This window comes from Arachis duranensis, chromosome 10 (genome assembly GCF_000817695.3).
Source record: "Arachis duranensis cultivar V14167 chromosome 10, aradu.V14167.gnm2.J7QH, whole genome shotgun sequence".
Lineage (NCBI taxonomy): Eukaryota > Viridiplantae > Streptophyta > Magnoliopsida > Fabales > Fabaceae > Arachis > Arachis duranensis.
Genome location: NC_029781.3, coordinates 27,494,233 through 27,510,920, shown reverse-complemented (window position 1 = coordinate 27,510,920; position 16,688 = coordinate 27,494,233). Strand labels below are relative to the sequence as shown.

Genomic DNA, 16,688 nt, shown 5'->3' with positions numbered 1-16,688 from the left:
AAAATTGATAATAATAATAATAATAATAATAATAATAATAATAATAATAATAATAATAATAATAATAACCATAACTCATACAAGATGATTGATTTGATAAGAGTTCCCATATTGACATTGATAGGAACACTTACAGCCTTTTGGTCCATCGTTGATTACAATTTTGAAGCCATCGTCAAGGCCTTCTTGCTTTGCAACCAATTTTGTGGTGTAGAGAAGGCGGCCTAGAATCTCAGTGTGCCTCTCCTCAGCCTAGAAACAATACCATGAGAATCGATAGATTAATATATAAACACAAGACCTAACCTAGACACAGTAGATTGTAAGTGACACTTCAAGCCATCAAAAGGTTACTTTAAAGTTTAACTAACTAGATAGTTCATGTGATTCTTGATGTTTATAGGCATGGAAATTGTGGAATGATGATAAGATTACAGCTCTAATAGATCCAGAAGTAGCAAACATGAGTAGTCTTGCAGATATAATGAGGTACATTCACATTGGGCTTTTGTGCGTGCAAGAACTTGCAAGGGATAGGCCTACTATGACTGCAGTAATTTCAATGCTTAATAGTGAAATTGTTAATCTTCCTCTGCCGAAGCAGCCAGCATTCATGCATAGGCAGAAAATGTTGGATATAGAGTCTTCTCATAGAAGTGATGGATCATATTCCATCAATTATATCAGCTTAACAAACATCCAAGGAAGGTAGCAGATTGGTTATTTATATATTTTAACCTCTGCTCGCTGTAAATCAGAATTGTAAGTCTTATTTTAACTTGAAAAATCCAAATAGGGCTAATCACTATCAACTATTAGAAATGCAAAAGAGGAAGAGACACAATTAGAAATGCAGCTAACGTACCCAGTAGTTTTCCTTAATTAATTGCAAGGAAACATTTCACAAAGATACATAACATAGTTCTATTCCAAACATATACAAAAAAGATTAAGATTGATTCAACTAGTGCAGAGAGAGTATGAACCACCAAGAATGTACACTCATTAATAACAGACAGACAATTATCACCAAATATGCTATAATTCGTCATAGACTCGGAGAACTGAGGCAGAAGCAGAACATCATATATTATCATAAATTTTGCATTGCACAAAACCAGAGCTGCAACTCTGAAGTTGGTTACAAGATTAGATTGAAACCACAAATTCTACCTATGACTAATCCACAATATAAACTCAGAGCCAATTAAAAGCATTGTTAAATACTCAATTGAAAAGCTAATTCACAATAATAATATGAACAAAAGTAAAACATCAAAGCAGAGACTATAATAAAACCTATTGATAAGAGCATTTTTAATGTCAAACTTGTACTGCAATAGCAATAGAAATAAGAGAATGAAAAGAAAAAAAAAATAACAAATTTGGTTGAAACATTTCATCGAACATTTTGAATATTGTGGTTGAAAGAGAAGAAATGGTTACCGAAAAGAGCCCAGAGATTAAAGAGCTCCTGTTGAATTTAATCACACATTGAATTTACATCTCATAAAGAGGAAATATCAAAGCTAATCTAACAAAGAAATTTAAAAAGTTGAATCCATATATGTTAACACATCAAGTCATCAATAATCGATTAATCAGAAAACAAGATTTTGAGAGAGGCACAGAAACTAGACGAGAGCAGATCAGTGGAGAGAACTGACCGAAGGCGAGAGAGTTCAGAGGCAGTGACGGAGACTGGGGGATCGGAGCAGAGAGCAGAGCAGCGGCGGCGAGAGCAGATTTGAAGCAAAAATAGAGGAATGGCGGAGAGAGGCACAGAAGAGCAAAAGAGAGCAGATCGGAGACGAGCTCAGAGGTGGCGAACGACAAATGCTAACTTCCTAGAGATTCAGATTCAGATCTGCAAACGCCATCTTTCATCTCATCTCTGCAGTAGTAGTACTGAACGGCGAAGAATTGCTGTTAGATAACATGTCTAACAAGGGTCATAAAATAAATGTAGCTATTCATCAAAAATAATTGCTGTTAGATAACATCTACTGGTTGCCAAATTCACACAATCAATTTTGACTTAAACTCATCATTACATTCAAATGATATAGTAATTAGCAATCAAGAGTAACGCGAGGAGGTAAAAATGTAAAATAACTTTGAATATTGAGCAATTTTTAGTTAGTTAGTCACCAACTGAGCTAAGCTTGGCCTAAGCATTACAGATTAGTGTACTTTGATTGAAGTCTTAATTTCAAGTTTGCAACTACAGCAAGGTAGAAAGCTTCAAATTGTTTAAATATAAACCAATTCGAATATAATAAATAAATTATGCAGTAAAAGGAACAAAAATTCCAACTATATAAGTTAGAAACATGCCATTGAAGCCATCGAGCACAGCATGAATTATATCCTTGGTAACCATGTAATGGCAGCATAAACATCACACTATACAGGTAAGAACTAGACATATTTAATCATGCTCATCCCACTTATGTATATTTTTTTCCCTTATCTTCTAGAAGAGAAAATGATAAAAGCGGATGGTACCAATCATGTAAAGAACTAGACATATTTAAGTCTCAAAAAAATGTATACCTTGGTTCTATTCAATACAGTTAAAAGTATCGCTGATGTAATTTTGAAAGGGCCTGAAGGGACAAGCAAAATACATAAGATAGTGAACTACAACCCATAACCTAATCATTACACTCATTTGCCCTTCAACTTACTCAGGACAAATGATAACAAACCATTAAAAACAAGTATATCATTTTTATTTGAAAACGACACGATTAATAAATTTTGGTGTGAAAATTGAAAAGTTTTTTGTCATAATTAAAAAGTTTTGATGTTATTTTTTGATAAATTTTATATAATTCAAAACTTTTCATTCTCCTTTTCATCATCATTATTATTGTCTTTTTTTTTTTGTTCATCTTTTTCTTCTTATTTCACATTCTTATAATTCTTCTTATTTTATCATTTTAACAAGGATAAAAATAAAAAAAAAATCAAAAAAAAAAGAAAAAGCGCATAATACTACAAAATCACCAGAAAAGAGAAGGAAAAATGCAACGATAAAAAACAATGACGAAAAAGAAATACGTGACAAAGAAGAATGAACACAATAAGAAGGTATTTATATTAAAAAGTGCGGAACGTTTGCGTTAGTGGAAAGTTGGAGTGTGTTTAATACGCTCTCACTAATAAAAATTAATTTTTGTTAGATTTAAACTAATTTATTTAGATTTAATGGTTAAAAAAATTTAAATGTGTTACAAAGTTACAAAAGAAATTGGTAAATGGATTGAAGAAGTTGAAATTTTATGTTTAAAAAATCTGATAAAAAATTAGATAAAAATATTATANATCATTAGTTAAACCTAAAAATGAAGTTAAATAATGTGTATAAAATGTTAGTTTGATTATTGAGACGATACATTTTTTTTTCTCTTTCGTTAAACCAATTTTTGAATAAGAAAAAAAACTCATAATAAATTACAGAAATTGCGAAAACAATGATAACTTTTTTAGTAAAGAAGTTTAAAAATTGAATATCTATAATGCTAATTAATTGAGTTCTATTAATTGACCAAAATTCATTTCACCATCGATTAACTACAATTAATCACAATTCATACTAACCAATAATTTTACATTCCCTATAACAAAAAAATTTTAGTAAAATCAATTATCATTTCTTAAAAAATTATTTATTTTATTTTAATTTTTAAAAAATTTTAAATATAATATCCCTTAAAATTGGACTTAATAGTCTTTCAAATATTCCATCTATCTATTAATCTTTTCTTAACGATTATCAAACCAAAAGACGATCCTCAATATCAAAATGATTGATTATAATTATAAAAATTAGTTTAAGGTGTTATATTTTTAAACATTAAAATCTCTTATTTTAGCATGAATTAATAAATATTGAATAAAATAATTTTAGATTATTTGGACAATTTTTATGAAAAATATTAGAAGGTCATCAGAATTTATTATTTTTTGTTATTAATTAGTTATCAATATTTAAAAATATAGACTAAAGTATATTATTAAATGGAGGCCACTTACATAAAGACACAAAAATGTATTTTTTTAAAGACGTGTATACGTGTCATAATATGATTGAACATCTTTATTAAATCGGTTAATAAACTATTTTTTAATAAATCAGAATAAAATCACTTTATTATAAAAAAATAATAAACCCAATTGTTCGTATTATAATTATTAGATCCGATTTATTCCGATCGATTTACACAAGATAAATTAAATTATATTTAAATTTTTTTATAAAAAAACAAATATACCCTTAATTTTTTATTTTACAAACATTTAAATTCTTAATAATTTAAAAATACAATTAAGTCCCTAAAATAAATTCTAACCCTAATCCCTTATCCTTGCCCAAGCCCAAATCCAAGGTTAATCTCTCCCTAATCTATCAAGGTAACTCGAAAATTAAAAAATTCTAGCCCTAACGTCTGGTTCCTCTGCCTTTTCTCACTGAAGCTCGAGCTCATCTCTTTGCTCATCGCCTCAATCTTAAGCTCACTTTCCTTTCAGGATTCGGAGCCACTTCGCACTTTCATCTACCTGTTTGGTACGTTCCGTTTCCCTTTCTTATTTTTTAAATATTTTTTATATGTAATTTTTTGTTTTCGTTTTTCTTTATTGTTAATTAGATTGTTAATTCCTTGTCTTCTAGTTGCCAATTTGTTGTTTTGTTTCTATTTTTTGAAGCATGATCTGAATTGGTGCGACTTAAGAGGAACGAACGAGAAACAACTGTTAGATGGATAGGTTGATTGATTCATTGTTCAAGCAATAGCATTACTAGTTAAAATAAATGGTTATGGTTATGCATTATTTCCGGTTTAATTAAGAGGTGATTTGAATTCTGATCAATAAATACACTATGCAGTATCAACAGAGATAATGTAGTTTGATATGCTAGAATCTAACTTAAAAAGTACACCTAACCTAATCTAATGTACTATTATCTAAGCTGGAGTATTGAAGTTCTGCTTATTCTTGTGCTTTCGCCGATAAATTCTGTTTGATAGTTCTCTAAGATAGCTAATTGCTCAATTTTTCTTTGATTTTAGAATATCCGACTGTGCTATATTTAAAACTAACATCTTTCCCTTCAGTTTGAGGATTGCAGCATTGATTTATAAATAATCAGTGGGGTTGCTGTTGGTTGTCGAACCCATGGTTGAAATCAAAAGCTTTTCAAACAGCATGTTTTGTGTAGAAGTTTGCTCATACAAGAGTGGTGTTCAAGTAAAGGTCTAATGTAATTTCGCTACATTAGCTTCATGAAGAGCTGAGAAAATGAGTTACATGAAAGACCAACCACGTTCCTCAGTAAAACACCAAAAATCAGAAAGCAATAGCACCTATAATACTGGAGAATCCAACCCTGGAAATAACCTTTGGACAGATGGGCTTATTTGTGCTTTTGAATTTGTTCAAGGACGAAAAAAACCAATTAAACATAAGTCTCCATTGAAGATCTCAGACAAACTAAATTTGGATGTTTATCAGTACAAAAGGTCTGGCTCTTGAGAAGGTTTAACACATGCTGTTTCTGGCAGGCCAGATAAAGATATTCTCTCACATCATTCATCTGTAAATTCCTTGAGGGACAGTTCGCTTGGTGCCTCCGATGATGACAAAGAGAGCCAGGTTTCTCAGGGTGGCCAATTTAATGCTGCATGAAAATACAAGGGTGGTCACTGGGTACCGATTGGATGGAAAAGAATTGTACAACTTGTATAAACAGTTCAGTTCCATGAATTGGGTTGTTGGCTTGCTGGTTGCTAGGTTCCAATGGTGGCAGACTCTGGCACTTGCAGAGCCATAGCTAACCAACCCTTTCTCTCTCTCATGTATTATATAATGTATGAATAAAAATGATTTTATAATAGGAAATTGAGAAGCTTTTGAATCCTATTCCTAATCAAGTGTTTGAAAGGCTATATCCGAAATAGTGTTAAATAAAATATAAGTCAATTATTTAAGTTCCGAAAAAGGATTGGATTTTTGCCAAGGTAACCTAGCTAGATGTGATACGAGGGAGAAGACACTCTAAAACTAAAATTTTCTAAAATTAAAGAATTATATAAAGAAGAGCCATAGACTTCTAAGTTACGTTCAATATTTGTTTTATTTGAATATTTAATATACCTTAATCTTACGAGAAAAAATATGATTTTTTATTTTATGTGATTTTTTATTAATTTTTACCATAAATATGATTAAATCTAACAAAAAATACGAAAGGATAAATTTGAAACAAAAAATAACGTTCTTCAAAATAACAAAAAATATAAGTGTTATCTAGCGTATATGTATTCTATCGAATTTTGTTTAGTTTTACTTTTATTTTGTGTTATTCTATACTTTTGTGTGAATTAAAAAATAATGTTCCTAATATATGAATAATGTTAAAACACAGTAAATCCATTTTGCAAAGGAAAAAATTTCAGTTGCTATAAAAGACTGGTGTATAAATAAACACTAATGTATCTATTAATCCAATTTTCAAAAAAATGTATAATAATAAATGAGATGTTAATTATTATGATGATTATTTCATATTTTGATCAGGAGGTTTTGGAATTGAGTCTTAGAAACAAAAAGCTGTACCTTTTCATAAGTTATATAATTAAGGTTATTTTAGGAAAAAAATTTATTTTGGAATAATAAAAATATTTGGGATAAATCATGACTAATTTAATATATAGACAATAGTTTTATACTAAAATGTTAAAATTTTTCCAACAAATTTTGTATTTAAATTTTGTTAGGAATGTATTTGTCAAAAATTTAAAAAGTCAAGGATTTATCTGTCTTATTTCCTTTGATTCTTTAGGCTAAGAACAAATAATTAGGTATAATTGTAATATAACTAGTATAATTTATGTATAATACAACTATTATTAAATTAGAACAGTTTTCTAGAGATTAAACTAATATAATTCTAATATTAGAATTCAGTTATTCAAATAATATCTATGGTATTAAATTCTAGACCTTAGATATTTATACATTAACATTGTGTTTGCAACCACAAACAATAAAAATACTCTGATCAGACTGAATGTACAAAAATCACTCAAATTCAAACCATTTTCTTAACTACGATAGAATACTAACAATTGTAATATGTTTATAGAAAAAATAAATAAAAAAAAACTAAGAATATGTTTGTGTACTTACACAAAAATATTACTAGTTATAAAAAGATAAAGATAAGAAATCCAAGATATTATAAATAGTTATAATAATATATTATTTTACAAAATATTAATAGTATATTGTAAAGATACTTTCATTTAGGTAAAAAGGTTTTTGGAAGAAAAAAAAATATATTAATACTATATTAATACTTACAAAAAAAATTTGCTACACCAACTATAATTCCAAGTAGCAGAAGAAAAATAATATTTTTAATTCATTATTTTTTTTACTTAATGTTATTAGTTAGCCTACTTATGATACAATATTATAGTGTTAAATAAATTTAGATAATATTTTTTATCAGGAACAAATCTAAAATAAAATACTAATGATTTAATGCAATTTTAATACAGTATTATATAATAGTGACAACTTGAATTTGATTCGTTTATAGATTTGTAACTGAGTCAAGACAAATCGTTTTTGTAATTTGGTTCGTTAACAGTTTAATAACTTAAGGTTATGATCGTTGGGATGGATTCTGAACTGTAATTTGAACTCATTTATTAATGTGAACTTAATATGGTACTAAAAGAAAATAAAGTCAAAGTAATAAAAGAATAAATTAAAAAATAATGAGATAACTATTTGATATAAAAATTAAATATAACAAGGTATATAACAATTTGTATTAAAAATTTAATATTAAATATAATAAAAATAAAAGAATAAAAAAATGCCCATAAATATGATTAAATCTAACAAAAAAATGAAAGAATAAATTGAAAACAAAAAAACAACATTCTTCAAAATAACAAAAAATATGAGTGTTATCTAGTGTATATGTATCATCGTAAGCTCCAATGATTTTATTATGCAAAAATTTGCAAAGTTGCTAACTTTTCTATAGAGATGTTTTCGGTAAAAAATTTTTAACTAACTATCATAAAATAATTGCATAATATTTATATTAATAGAAAAAAAATTCATTAATAATACAATTATTTGAATTTATAATTTAAAAACAAATAATTTATCAAATTATCGTATAATTTTAAAAAGGTATAATAGTAATAAATGAGAATATTTACTTTTTTCTAATAATATAATCATTAGTAATAAATGAGAATATTTATTTTTTTCTAATAATATAATCATATACTCTAAGAATAATGCTAAGACAAATTTTTTATTTTTTAATCATTTACTAAAAAAATAAAAAGGAGTAAATTTTCATACGTTTTTTACTTATAAGAATAAATAATTTGAAAAAATACTAGTTTGAATTTAAATTTAAATTTGAATATCAAATAAAAAAATTAAATATCTTAGTTATTTGTTACAATATCTTGACAAAAAATTGGATTTAATTTAAAAATTAGATATCTTTTTGCATTTATTAGGATATTCTTATTTAAAAAAAAAAATTTTCGTTATCTTTGTTAGTTATCTCTATAAATAACAGTGTTTATTATGAAGTTTTAAATCTAACACTTTTTTTTCAATCACTGCAGATCAGAGCAGTAGAGAATATGAGTAAGGTAATCACGCTTGTTTTTGTTAAATGATAGGATTATTAGTCTCTTGTAAATTATGTTTAGTAGTTTTTTTAGTCTAATAAAAATACTGAAATTTATTTGGCTTGAGCAGTTCTCACTGGATGCCTCTGTAACTTCTAAGGAAGAATTAGACATGGATTTTTCTGCCTTGGATGAGAAGGTAATCCATTTTTTGGACTACAATACCCGAATATGCATTACTTTCTTAGCATACTCTATTTAACATGTCTTTAATTATCTTTTGTGATGTTTATAGTTGCTGCGTTATAACCTTTGTATACAAGTAACGCGTCTTATTGTATGGCATCTTGTAGCTTGGAAAGGGTGTTGCTGAGGCACTGTCGACGATGATTCGCGAAGCTGTTGTGCAAGGGATAACAGCAGTTCTCCCAGAAATTGTGAAAACGGTTGGTTCTTCACCAAAAAGTGGGAGTGACGGTGCAAAGCTTTCAATTAATACTCCAATTGTTAAATCGCCGTCGGACACTTTGAAACGCAGAAAGCTTTCAAATACTCCTGTTACTCTACTGTCAGACCCTTTGAAAGAAATACTTGATGCCAATCCCTCAATGTAATTGGGTGACGAACCAGTCACAAAGAAGAGTACTTGGAGGTGCAAGGGAAAAAAGCGTGGATTACCGGTCAAGGCAGTTAAGATTTTATCTTTTTATTTTTAAATAACAACCATTAAATACCATTTAGGGGTGAAGAACTTTTTAGTATTCTCACATATTGCTATATTAATGTTAAGTCATTAAATACAATCTCTTCCTCAACTTATCTCCTTTTCATTAGACATGATGTCTATCTTCATTGTTGAGTATTTTAGGCTCGTGAGTACCGATTTTTTCTTTGGTCATCAAATTGTGCCTGTTAGTGACATTAGAAGGTTGATTAGAACCCTCATTAATATTAGGGAGCTAAATTTTATTTGCTGATATTTATAATGATTTTATTAATGTCGTGTCATTTGAGATGATATTATTGACAAATAAGTAACGACGTCTAAAATAATTACCATATTTTTTGGAGTTGCAGAAAGAATTGCAATTTGCGGAAAAGCATTCTCCGGGGTTTTCATGGATTTACTACGACAACCACGATCCAAATATGGACGGGGATGACATGCCACGTGTGAGTACTTAACTATTTGAAAACCGTTAGTCTATGAAAAATTTTTTATTTTTAATACGCAAAAAAAATATTTGGCCGATTTTGTGTGTACACTTTGAGTATATAGACATAGTCAAACTTTTTAAAACATAAGAAAGATTAAACAAATGACATGTAAAGACGGTTAGTAATCATAGTTGGTAATAAAAAAAGATTGAACTTATAAATTATTTATATTTTTATTATTGTATTTTTTTTACTTTTTGTTGATCAAAATAAATGAGTACTAAACTTTTTTTTTGTTGCTATTTTTTTTAGTGTTTGGACCTTTTATTTCGGCCAACTAAAGAGATGAAATTTTTTAATAAAGAATTGGCCATTGCTGCCTACATATTTGGAAACAATATGGATCCAGAGTAAGTAAAATTAACTTATTTTTTAATTAATATTTAATTTGTCATATAATTTTTTTATAATCTACTATACCACTATAGTATAATATTCTAATTTTATGAATTTAGGGAAGTGCTTGTTCCAAACGATCATTGTAGTGGCACACGCAAGACTCTTCTGACTATAATGCCCGGCAAGCCAATAATTGGTGATGTAAGAATTAGTTTTGTAATATTTATTTATTTATTATCCTTGTAAAAACATTAAATTTGGATTGGTGTAGAATAACTCTGATTTTTTGTACTCCATAGGTCCTTACCTTAGTTTGTTCGATGCTCACCAAAGGATATTTTGGGCCAAAAGGATACAAATATGCTAACCAATGATTTCTGCCACTGATATTTTCTGTAAGTCCCTTGGCGTATCGAAATTTAGTCTTCAAATTTAATATATCTTCTCAGGTAGACTAGAAATTAACATAATAAGATTCCTAACTTAGTTTAATATTCATGGCAGCAAATTGTGTTAAGCCCGAAACAGAACTGTGTTCGCACAATGAAATACATCAAGGATAACTTCATGGGAGACCTTGCCACTTTACATCAGGTTCATTAATTTTGTTGAACTTTCAATTAATTCATATAATAATATTTTATGACTGTTTTTAGTTAAGGTTATTTTCAGATGTTGTTGTAGATTTTTGTGCCAGTTCACCTCAATAGCCATTGGTTTTTCATAGTGGTTGATTTACTTAACGAGGTCGTGAGATATCTGAACTCTTTCAAAAAGGGCACATTGGTGATAGAGCGTATGAGTGCCATTAACACTTTGTTAAATTACCTAGAGGAATTTTTATCCGAAAAGAATTTTGGTGAAACACCTTCCTTTAGAAACATTCAATTTTCAAAGTATAAAGTCAGAGAACCAGCTGTCCCGCAACAATCTGCCGAATCGTATGTTTAAATTTACCATTTATCAAAGTAAAAATTCAATTTTCTGGCGGTTTGTTATTTTGTTATTTTTCTTTTGTTAATATGTGCATTGAATTGTGGGTCGCTCAATGGATGCAACTCACTCGCTATTGGAGCCTCGGTAATAAGACATGGGTAAGAAAAATAACATTATTAATGAAGTTATGTTTGTTCCATTTTGTAATATCATTGATATTGTCTGTTAGGTTATTTTTTATTACACAAGGATGCGTCTAGCTGTGGATTTGGTGAATAACAAAAATAACTCAAAGCATGATATCATAGAGAAGCTTGCTGTCACTGACTGGACTAAAAAGATACAGCAGTCTGTCATGCAAACTTAAGACGTTAAAAACTTTTTTTATTAGAAATTATGGATTGAATTAGGCTATTTTATTTTTCTTTAAAATACAAGCTAACTTTATATCTTGCACTTATTTCTTTGACTTTTTAAATATATGGATTTTTTATTATTTATAATGATTTATATCTTGCACTTAGGATTTTTTTTATTCTTGTTATTATCTTGAAAAATTTGGTGCGTGAGATGATATTTATAGTGTATAATTTATGATTCATGGAATAGTTCACTTTGGTATGTTAGTGACATTTACCTGAACACAGAGCAACCAAAGGTGTATACATCTCATTATTGGCGAATTCACTGATAAAAGTAGAATAATATATATCAAAGTAATGTGGTATAACTTGGCTAATATAAGGTGATATTTTAGATAAAAAATAATAAAATACACACAAAAAAAACATTGGTTAACGTCAAAGCAGTAGCTGCGATATGGTTTGAACTCAACCCCGCTGCTTGAGTTTGATCCTACTGAGATCAATGCTCAATGTATCTATCAGGCAGAGTCATGGCTCGCCACTACACCAACACAAACATGCCGGTTAGTACTGAAAATATATATATATATATATAATTAAGTAAAGGTGTGGTGCTGAATATACATGGTGTGGTGCTGTAACTATAATAGTGATTTATCACCACTGTTTTCTGACCTGATAAAATTTGTCACTATCCATTTGTGTGTCTTATATATATCTTCGCGTACTACCCATCTGTCCGTATAACATCAAAATATAAACAGTTTTACAGAAATTTTTTTACCTCTAGAATCACAGAATCCTTTATAATAGCACCTGTAAGTGACTGAGCCAACCACACAAGGAGGGGATCAGCGGCAAACCATGTGAAAATAACACTAAACGGCTCTGGAAGCTGCATTTAACAATTAACAGAGTATGCATATAAGAGGAATCACTCTCAAAGTCTCAATTTTCTTAGTTTTGTTCATATTTTACTACAAAACCAATTCAGATGCTATTACAACCAACAATCAAACTGCATATAGTAAGAACGAGTTCACAGTGTAGTCACTTAAACCATTTGTGTAGTTGCTTTTCCTCCGAATAACCAATTATCTAACCACCGCAAATTTGAGCTTTGCTAATCAGTGCCGGACCTAGGAGGAGTACTCAAATGGTTGAGGTTCCTTGTCAATAGCCATTGCTGATGCAGTACTCTGCAACCGCACTTCAGGCTCACTGGGGCGCAAGTCTTTAAGAAGCACAAATCCTGAAGGTGCCAACTTAACTGGCACGTATCTGCTGTCCTGCATACATGTAAGGGTGCATGTATCTGAGACAATAATACAGTGTAGTCAACAAGATGTTATTATATAGGGCTAATTTTACAAGAGATGTAAAAACACTGGAGTCAGTTTAATTCCAAAACATGTTTTTCTGTTTACATTTCATGTTTCCAATACTAAAATTAAACCATGTAGTCATTCGGTGTTCCAATGTCAGGATTCTCAGTTTAAAAAACTACGAAAATGAAAAACATTGTTTTCAGCTTTTAATTCAGAGAGTTCTAAAGAAGCCTTCATTTATAATAAAGACACCTGCCTGGCGTCTCCATCCTTTTCAATTGAAGACTTCCCTTTCCCATTTCCCGAAGCAACTGATGCAGACTCGGATGAACTTTCAGCATTGGCCTTCTGTTCTTCAGCTTTCGTAGCCCTTGCTTTGGCCTTAGCTGATGTAGACAGAACAGCAGTGGGAAGTTTCAAAGAGTGAAGGTTTTACAGGTGGTTTACCTAACAGAAGTTCGCCTGTAAATTAAACTTTCTCATTTTATCTTTCATCGATTTAATTCAACAAGAACAACAGAAGCATTTTAGTTTCTTTGAGATTTTTGGTGAAACTAATATTCAGGACAATTACCTAATAATTAAGCCATTTGATTTGATTTCCATTTTAGTTTCTTCACCAAAAATTATCTTTCAACAACATACAACACTTGATTTGATTTCCATTTTTTACATTCAGCAACAATCCGTTACAAAACAATAACTAGTAATCCCTAATCACACTAAACCTGAAATCAATAAAGCTAAACAAAAATTTCAATAATGAATTGATTTCTATTTTAGCAGCAGCAAGAAAATTTCAACAAAAATTTCAGGAATTAATAAAAGGGCAACAGCACAAAATCAATTATTTGCTATAATCCATTCACATTTTCACATCCAACAAAAACTTCTGATATTTAATGTTGCAATTTATTAGCTGGCATAAGAGGTTCAATTTGTGGTTCAGAATTTGATTTCACTACTAGTGTTACCTGCAGTGGTATAGCATAGACTATTCTAGTCGTAGATTTTGCAACTGTACAAGAGACCCTTTTGAATTTTAGCATGAATAAGAATCAATAAGATTTTACTTATATAAATCAAAAACTATTGAAACTTTCTGCATATTTCAGCCGAGTGTAACAATGACAAGTTATGATAAATATCTAAAAATTTAAATATTAAAAATTTATCAACCTCAAAGCAAAGTCTTATTGAAATCCAAGAATTTAACTAACATCTTAAACCATACTCTCATGAGTATATACAAATACATGCTACTGCATTCCATTGAACTTCGAATAATGTCCTTATTGTACAACCTGTTCTCCACATCACAAATAAATTTGAGAGAAATAAAAATGACTTCAGCGAATTATAATGTGATTTCAAATAGTTTAAGACTTACCAAAACACTAAGTTTCTCTCAATGCAATTATTCATCTCTTTAAATTTATACCTGTAATAGCCACTGATGACTTCCATACAGTGGGATGGGATTCTCATGGCCATTAATCAATCCTGAATCACCTAGCCCAGACTCTTGCTGCATAGGTACATTTACTTCTGTATTTGGCACTGCTAATGTCTCTTGAGAAGCCATAGGGTCCTTGGGAAGCTCCTATGAAAAATTAATACATGGAGTCAAAAATTCTATCAAGTATAACTACAACATAGAGGTCACCAGTTTATTTTAAATCAAATAATAACTAATGCAATATTGTATCTCACTGACCTCCTTGGTACCAAAGCTAGCTTGCGCGCCATTACCAGTCTTATCCCCCAAATCGTCACCATCATTCCTCACAGGACATTTATTCTTTACATGACCAGCACTGTTGCATTTAGTGCACCTCCGTTTACCCCTCTCCTTTTTCCCCTTGGGTGCTCCTTTTGTCTTGACCACCGAAGGGTCACCAACAAAGTTTGGCATGGTAGAATCTGTTGTTTGTCTTTTCAAGTCAGATTTTTGTTCTAGTGTTTGGTCCAACGACAGACTTCATTCATAGTGTCATGGAAAGAAGGACCATCTTGAGCTCCTAAGAATACCATCCACGTAGCTACCACTGACAATGCGCCATAGCGCATTAAAAATTCTCTTTCTCTGTCTTGCGTAGTGCCTCCAGCAGAACTTTCATCCAGATACTTCTTGGCATCCTTCGACCATCTTCTCAAAAGAAGACTATCTGGCAACTTCGGTAAACCTACCCTTTTCATTGCACAAAACATGTGCCTGCAAGGAATGCCTTCACTACTCCACCGACTACATTCACACTCCATATGCTCAGTATTGCGATCGTAAAGTACGTTATAAATATGTTGTCTCCTGTCACACTCCTTAATTTTTTTCACAACAGTGGTTGATATGTTTTCCTCATTTATTACATCTAATGCGACTACTCCTTGAATCTCCTTTTTTACTTCTCCAAGAATCTCCCTAGTGTAAAAATTGGCAGCAGAAAGCTCCAACGCTTCTAGCCCAGTAGTTAGAACGGGCTCCCCATACAGCGTCTTAAATTGAGAAACTAATTCATTGTTTCTATAGTCCCTAAGAGCATGTTCAAGATTTTTGACCAACTCTAGAAGACTTTGGCGAATGCCAATAAACCTCTTAATGAAGTTGTTTATCGCCTCACACCTTGATGTTGTTCTAAATCCAGCACAGAATTTATCCCTCAAGTAAGCGCTTGCCCAACTTTTCCTCTTCTCATATTCACTCAGAACCCATTCATTTTCCTCCAACCCATATTTTTTTTTATCATATTCTCCCAATATTCTTCAAATTCTTCCGGATGCCATGGAGCATACAAACATCTTCTGAAGTCGTTGGAAAAATTTTTGTTTTTTATGTTTGCCGTTACATTCTTCTGAATGTGCCAACCACATAATCGGTGAGTTGCATCTGGGAAGATTTCTCGAATTGCTGCCTTCATTGCTTCGTCACCGTCTGTGACCACAACACTAGGAGACTTGTTCAGCATGACTTCTAGAAAGTTTTGCAACAACCACGTATATGTTGCAGTCTGTTCGTCCTCTACCAAGGCAAAACCAAATATACATGTTTGGCGGTGATGGTTACAACCTGAGAAGATTACCAAGGGCCTTCTGTACTTATTCTTCCGGTAGGTTGTATCGAATGCAAGCACATTTCCAAAGCACTGATAATCGGACCTACAAATGCCATCTGCCCAAAATAAATTTGCCAGCTGATGAGCGGATAATTTATACGCTTTTTGGCATTGTTTTTATATAGTTTTTAGTAAGTTTAAGCTACTTTTAGGGATGTTTTCATTAGTTTTTATGTTAAATTCACATTTCTGGACTTTACTATGAGTTTGTGTGTTTTTCTGTGATTTCAGGTAAATTCTGACTGAAATTGAGGGATTTGAGCAAAACTCTGAAGAAGGCTGACAAAAGGACTGCTGATGCTGTTGGAATCTGACCTCCCTGCACTCGAAATGGATTTTCTGGAGCTACAGAACTCCAATTGGCGCGCTCTCAACGGCGTTGGAAAGTAGACATCCAGGGCTTTCCAGCAATATATAATAGTCCATACTTTATTCGAAGAATGACGACGTAACTTGGCGTTAAACGCCAAGTACACGCTGCTGTCTGGAGTTAAACGCCAGAAAAACGTCATGATCCAGAGTTGAACGCTCAAAACACGTCATAACTCGAAGTTCAACGCCAAGATATGCCTTAGCACGTGAATTCATCAAGCTCAGCCCAAGCACACACCAAGTGAGCCCCGAAAGTGGATTTATGCATCAATTACTTACTCATGCAAACCCTAGAAGCTAGTCTAGTATATATAGGACATTTATCTATTATATTAGACATCC

General features: G+C 30.9%; 2 protein-coding genes and 1 long non-coding RNA gene across 3 annotated transcripts in view; all 3 read right to left on the bottom strand.

Moving 5' to 3' along the window:
- The window catches only part of LOC107469630 (uncharacterized), a 4,567-nt gene extending 2,619 nt beyond the window's left edge, over window positions 1-1,948 (bottom strand). The window contains exons 1-2 of the long non-coding RNA XR_002368358.2: window positions 1,668-1,948; window positions 135-252 (exon numbers count right to left, since the gene is read on the bottom strand). This is a non-coding gene — a long non-coding RNA (uncharacterized LOC107469630). The remainder of the gene's footprint in view (window positions 1-134; window positions 253-1,667) is intronic.
- Window positions 1,949-14,226: 12,278 nt separating this feature from the next.
- Window positions 14,227-14,786, bottom strand: LOC107469611 (uncharacterized). Its single transcript, XM_021133001.2, has 2 exons — window positions 14,582-14,786; window positions 14,227-14,467 (listed from the first exon to the last, which is right to left on the bottom strand). Exons 1-2 carry the CDS (start codon window positions 14,777-14,779, stop codon window positions 14,300-14,302), a joined length of 366 nt encoding a protein of 121 aa, XP_020988660.1. The 5' UTR covers window positions 14,780-14,786; the 3' UTR covers window positions 14,227-14,299.
- Window positions 14,787-14,820: 34 nt separating this feature from the next.
- LOC107469612 (protein FAR-RED IMPAIRED RESPONSE 1-like) overlaps window positions 14,821-16,688 on the bottom strand; it is a 3,648-nt gene continuing 1,780 nt past the window's right edge. Inside the window, exons 3-4 of the mRNA XM_016088992.1 lie at window positions 15,702-16,030; window positions 14,821-15,582 (exon numbers count right to left, since the gene is read on the bottom strand). Of these exons, the coding sequence (XP_015944478.1) occupies window positions 14,821-15,582; window positions 15,702-16,030 (1,091 nt within the window). The remainder of the gene's footprint in view (window positions 15,583-15,701; window positions 16,031-16,688) is intronic.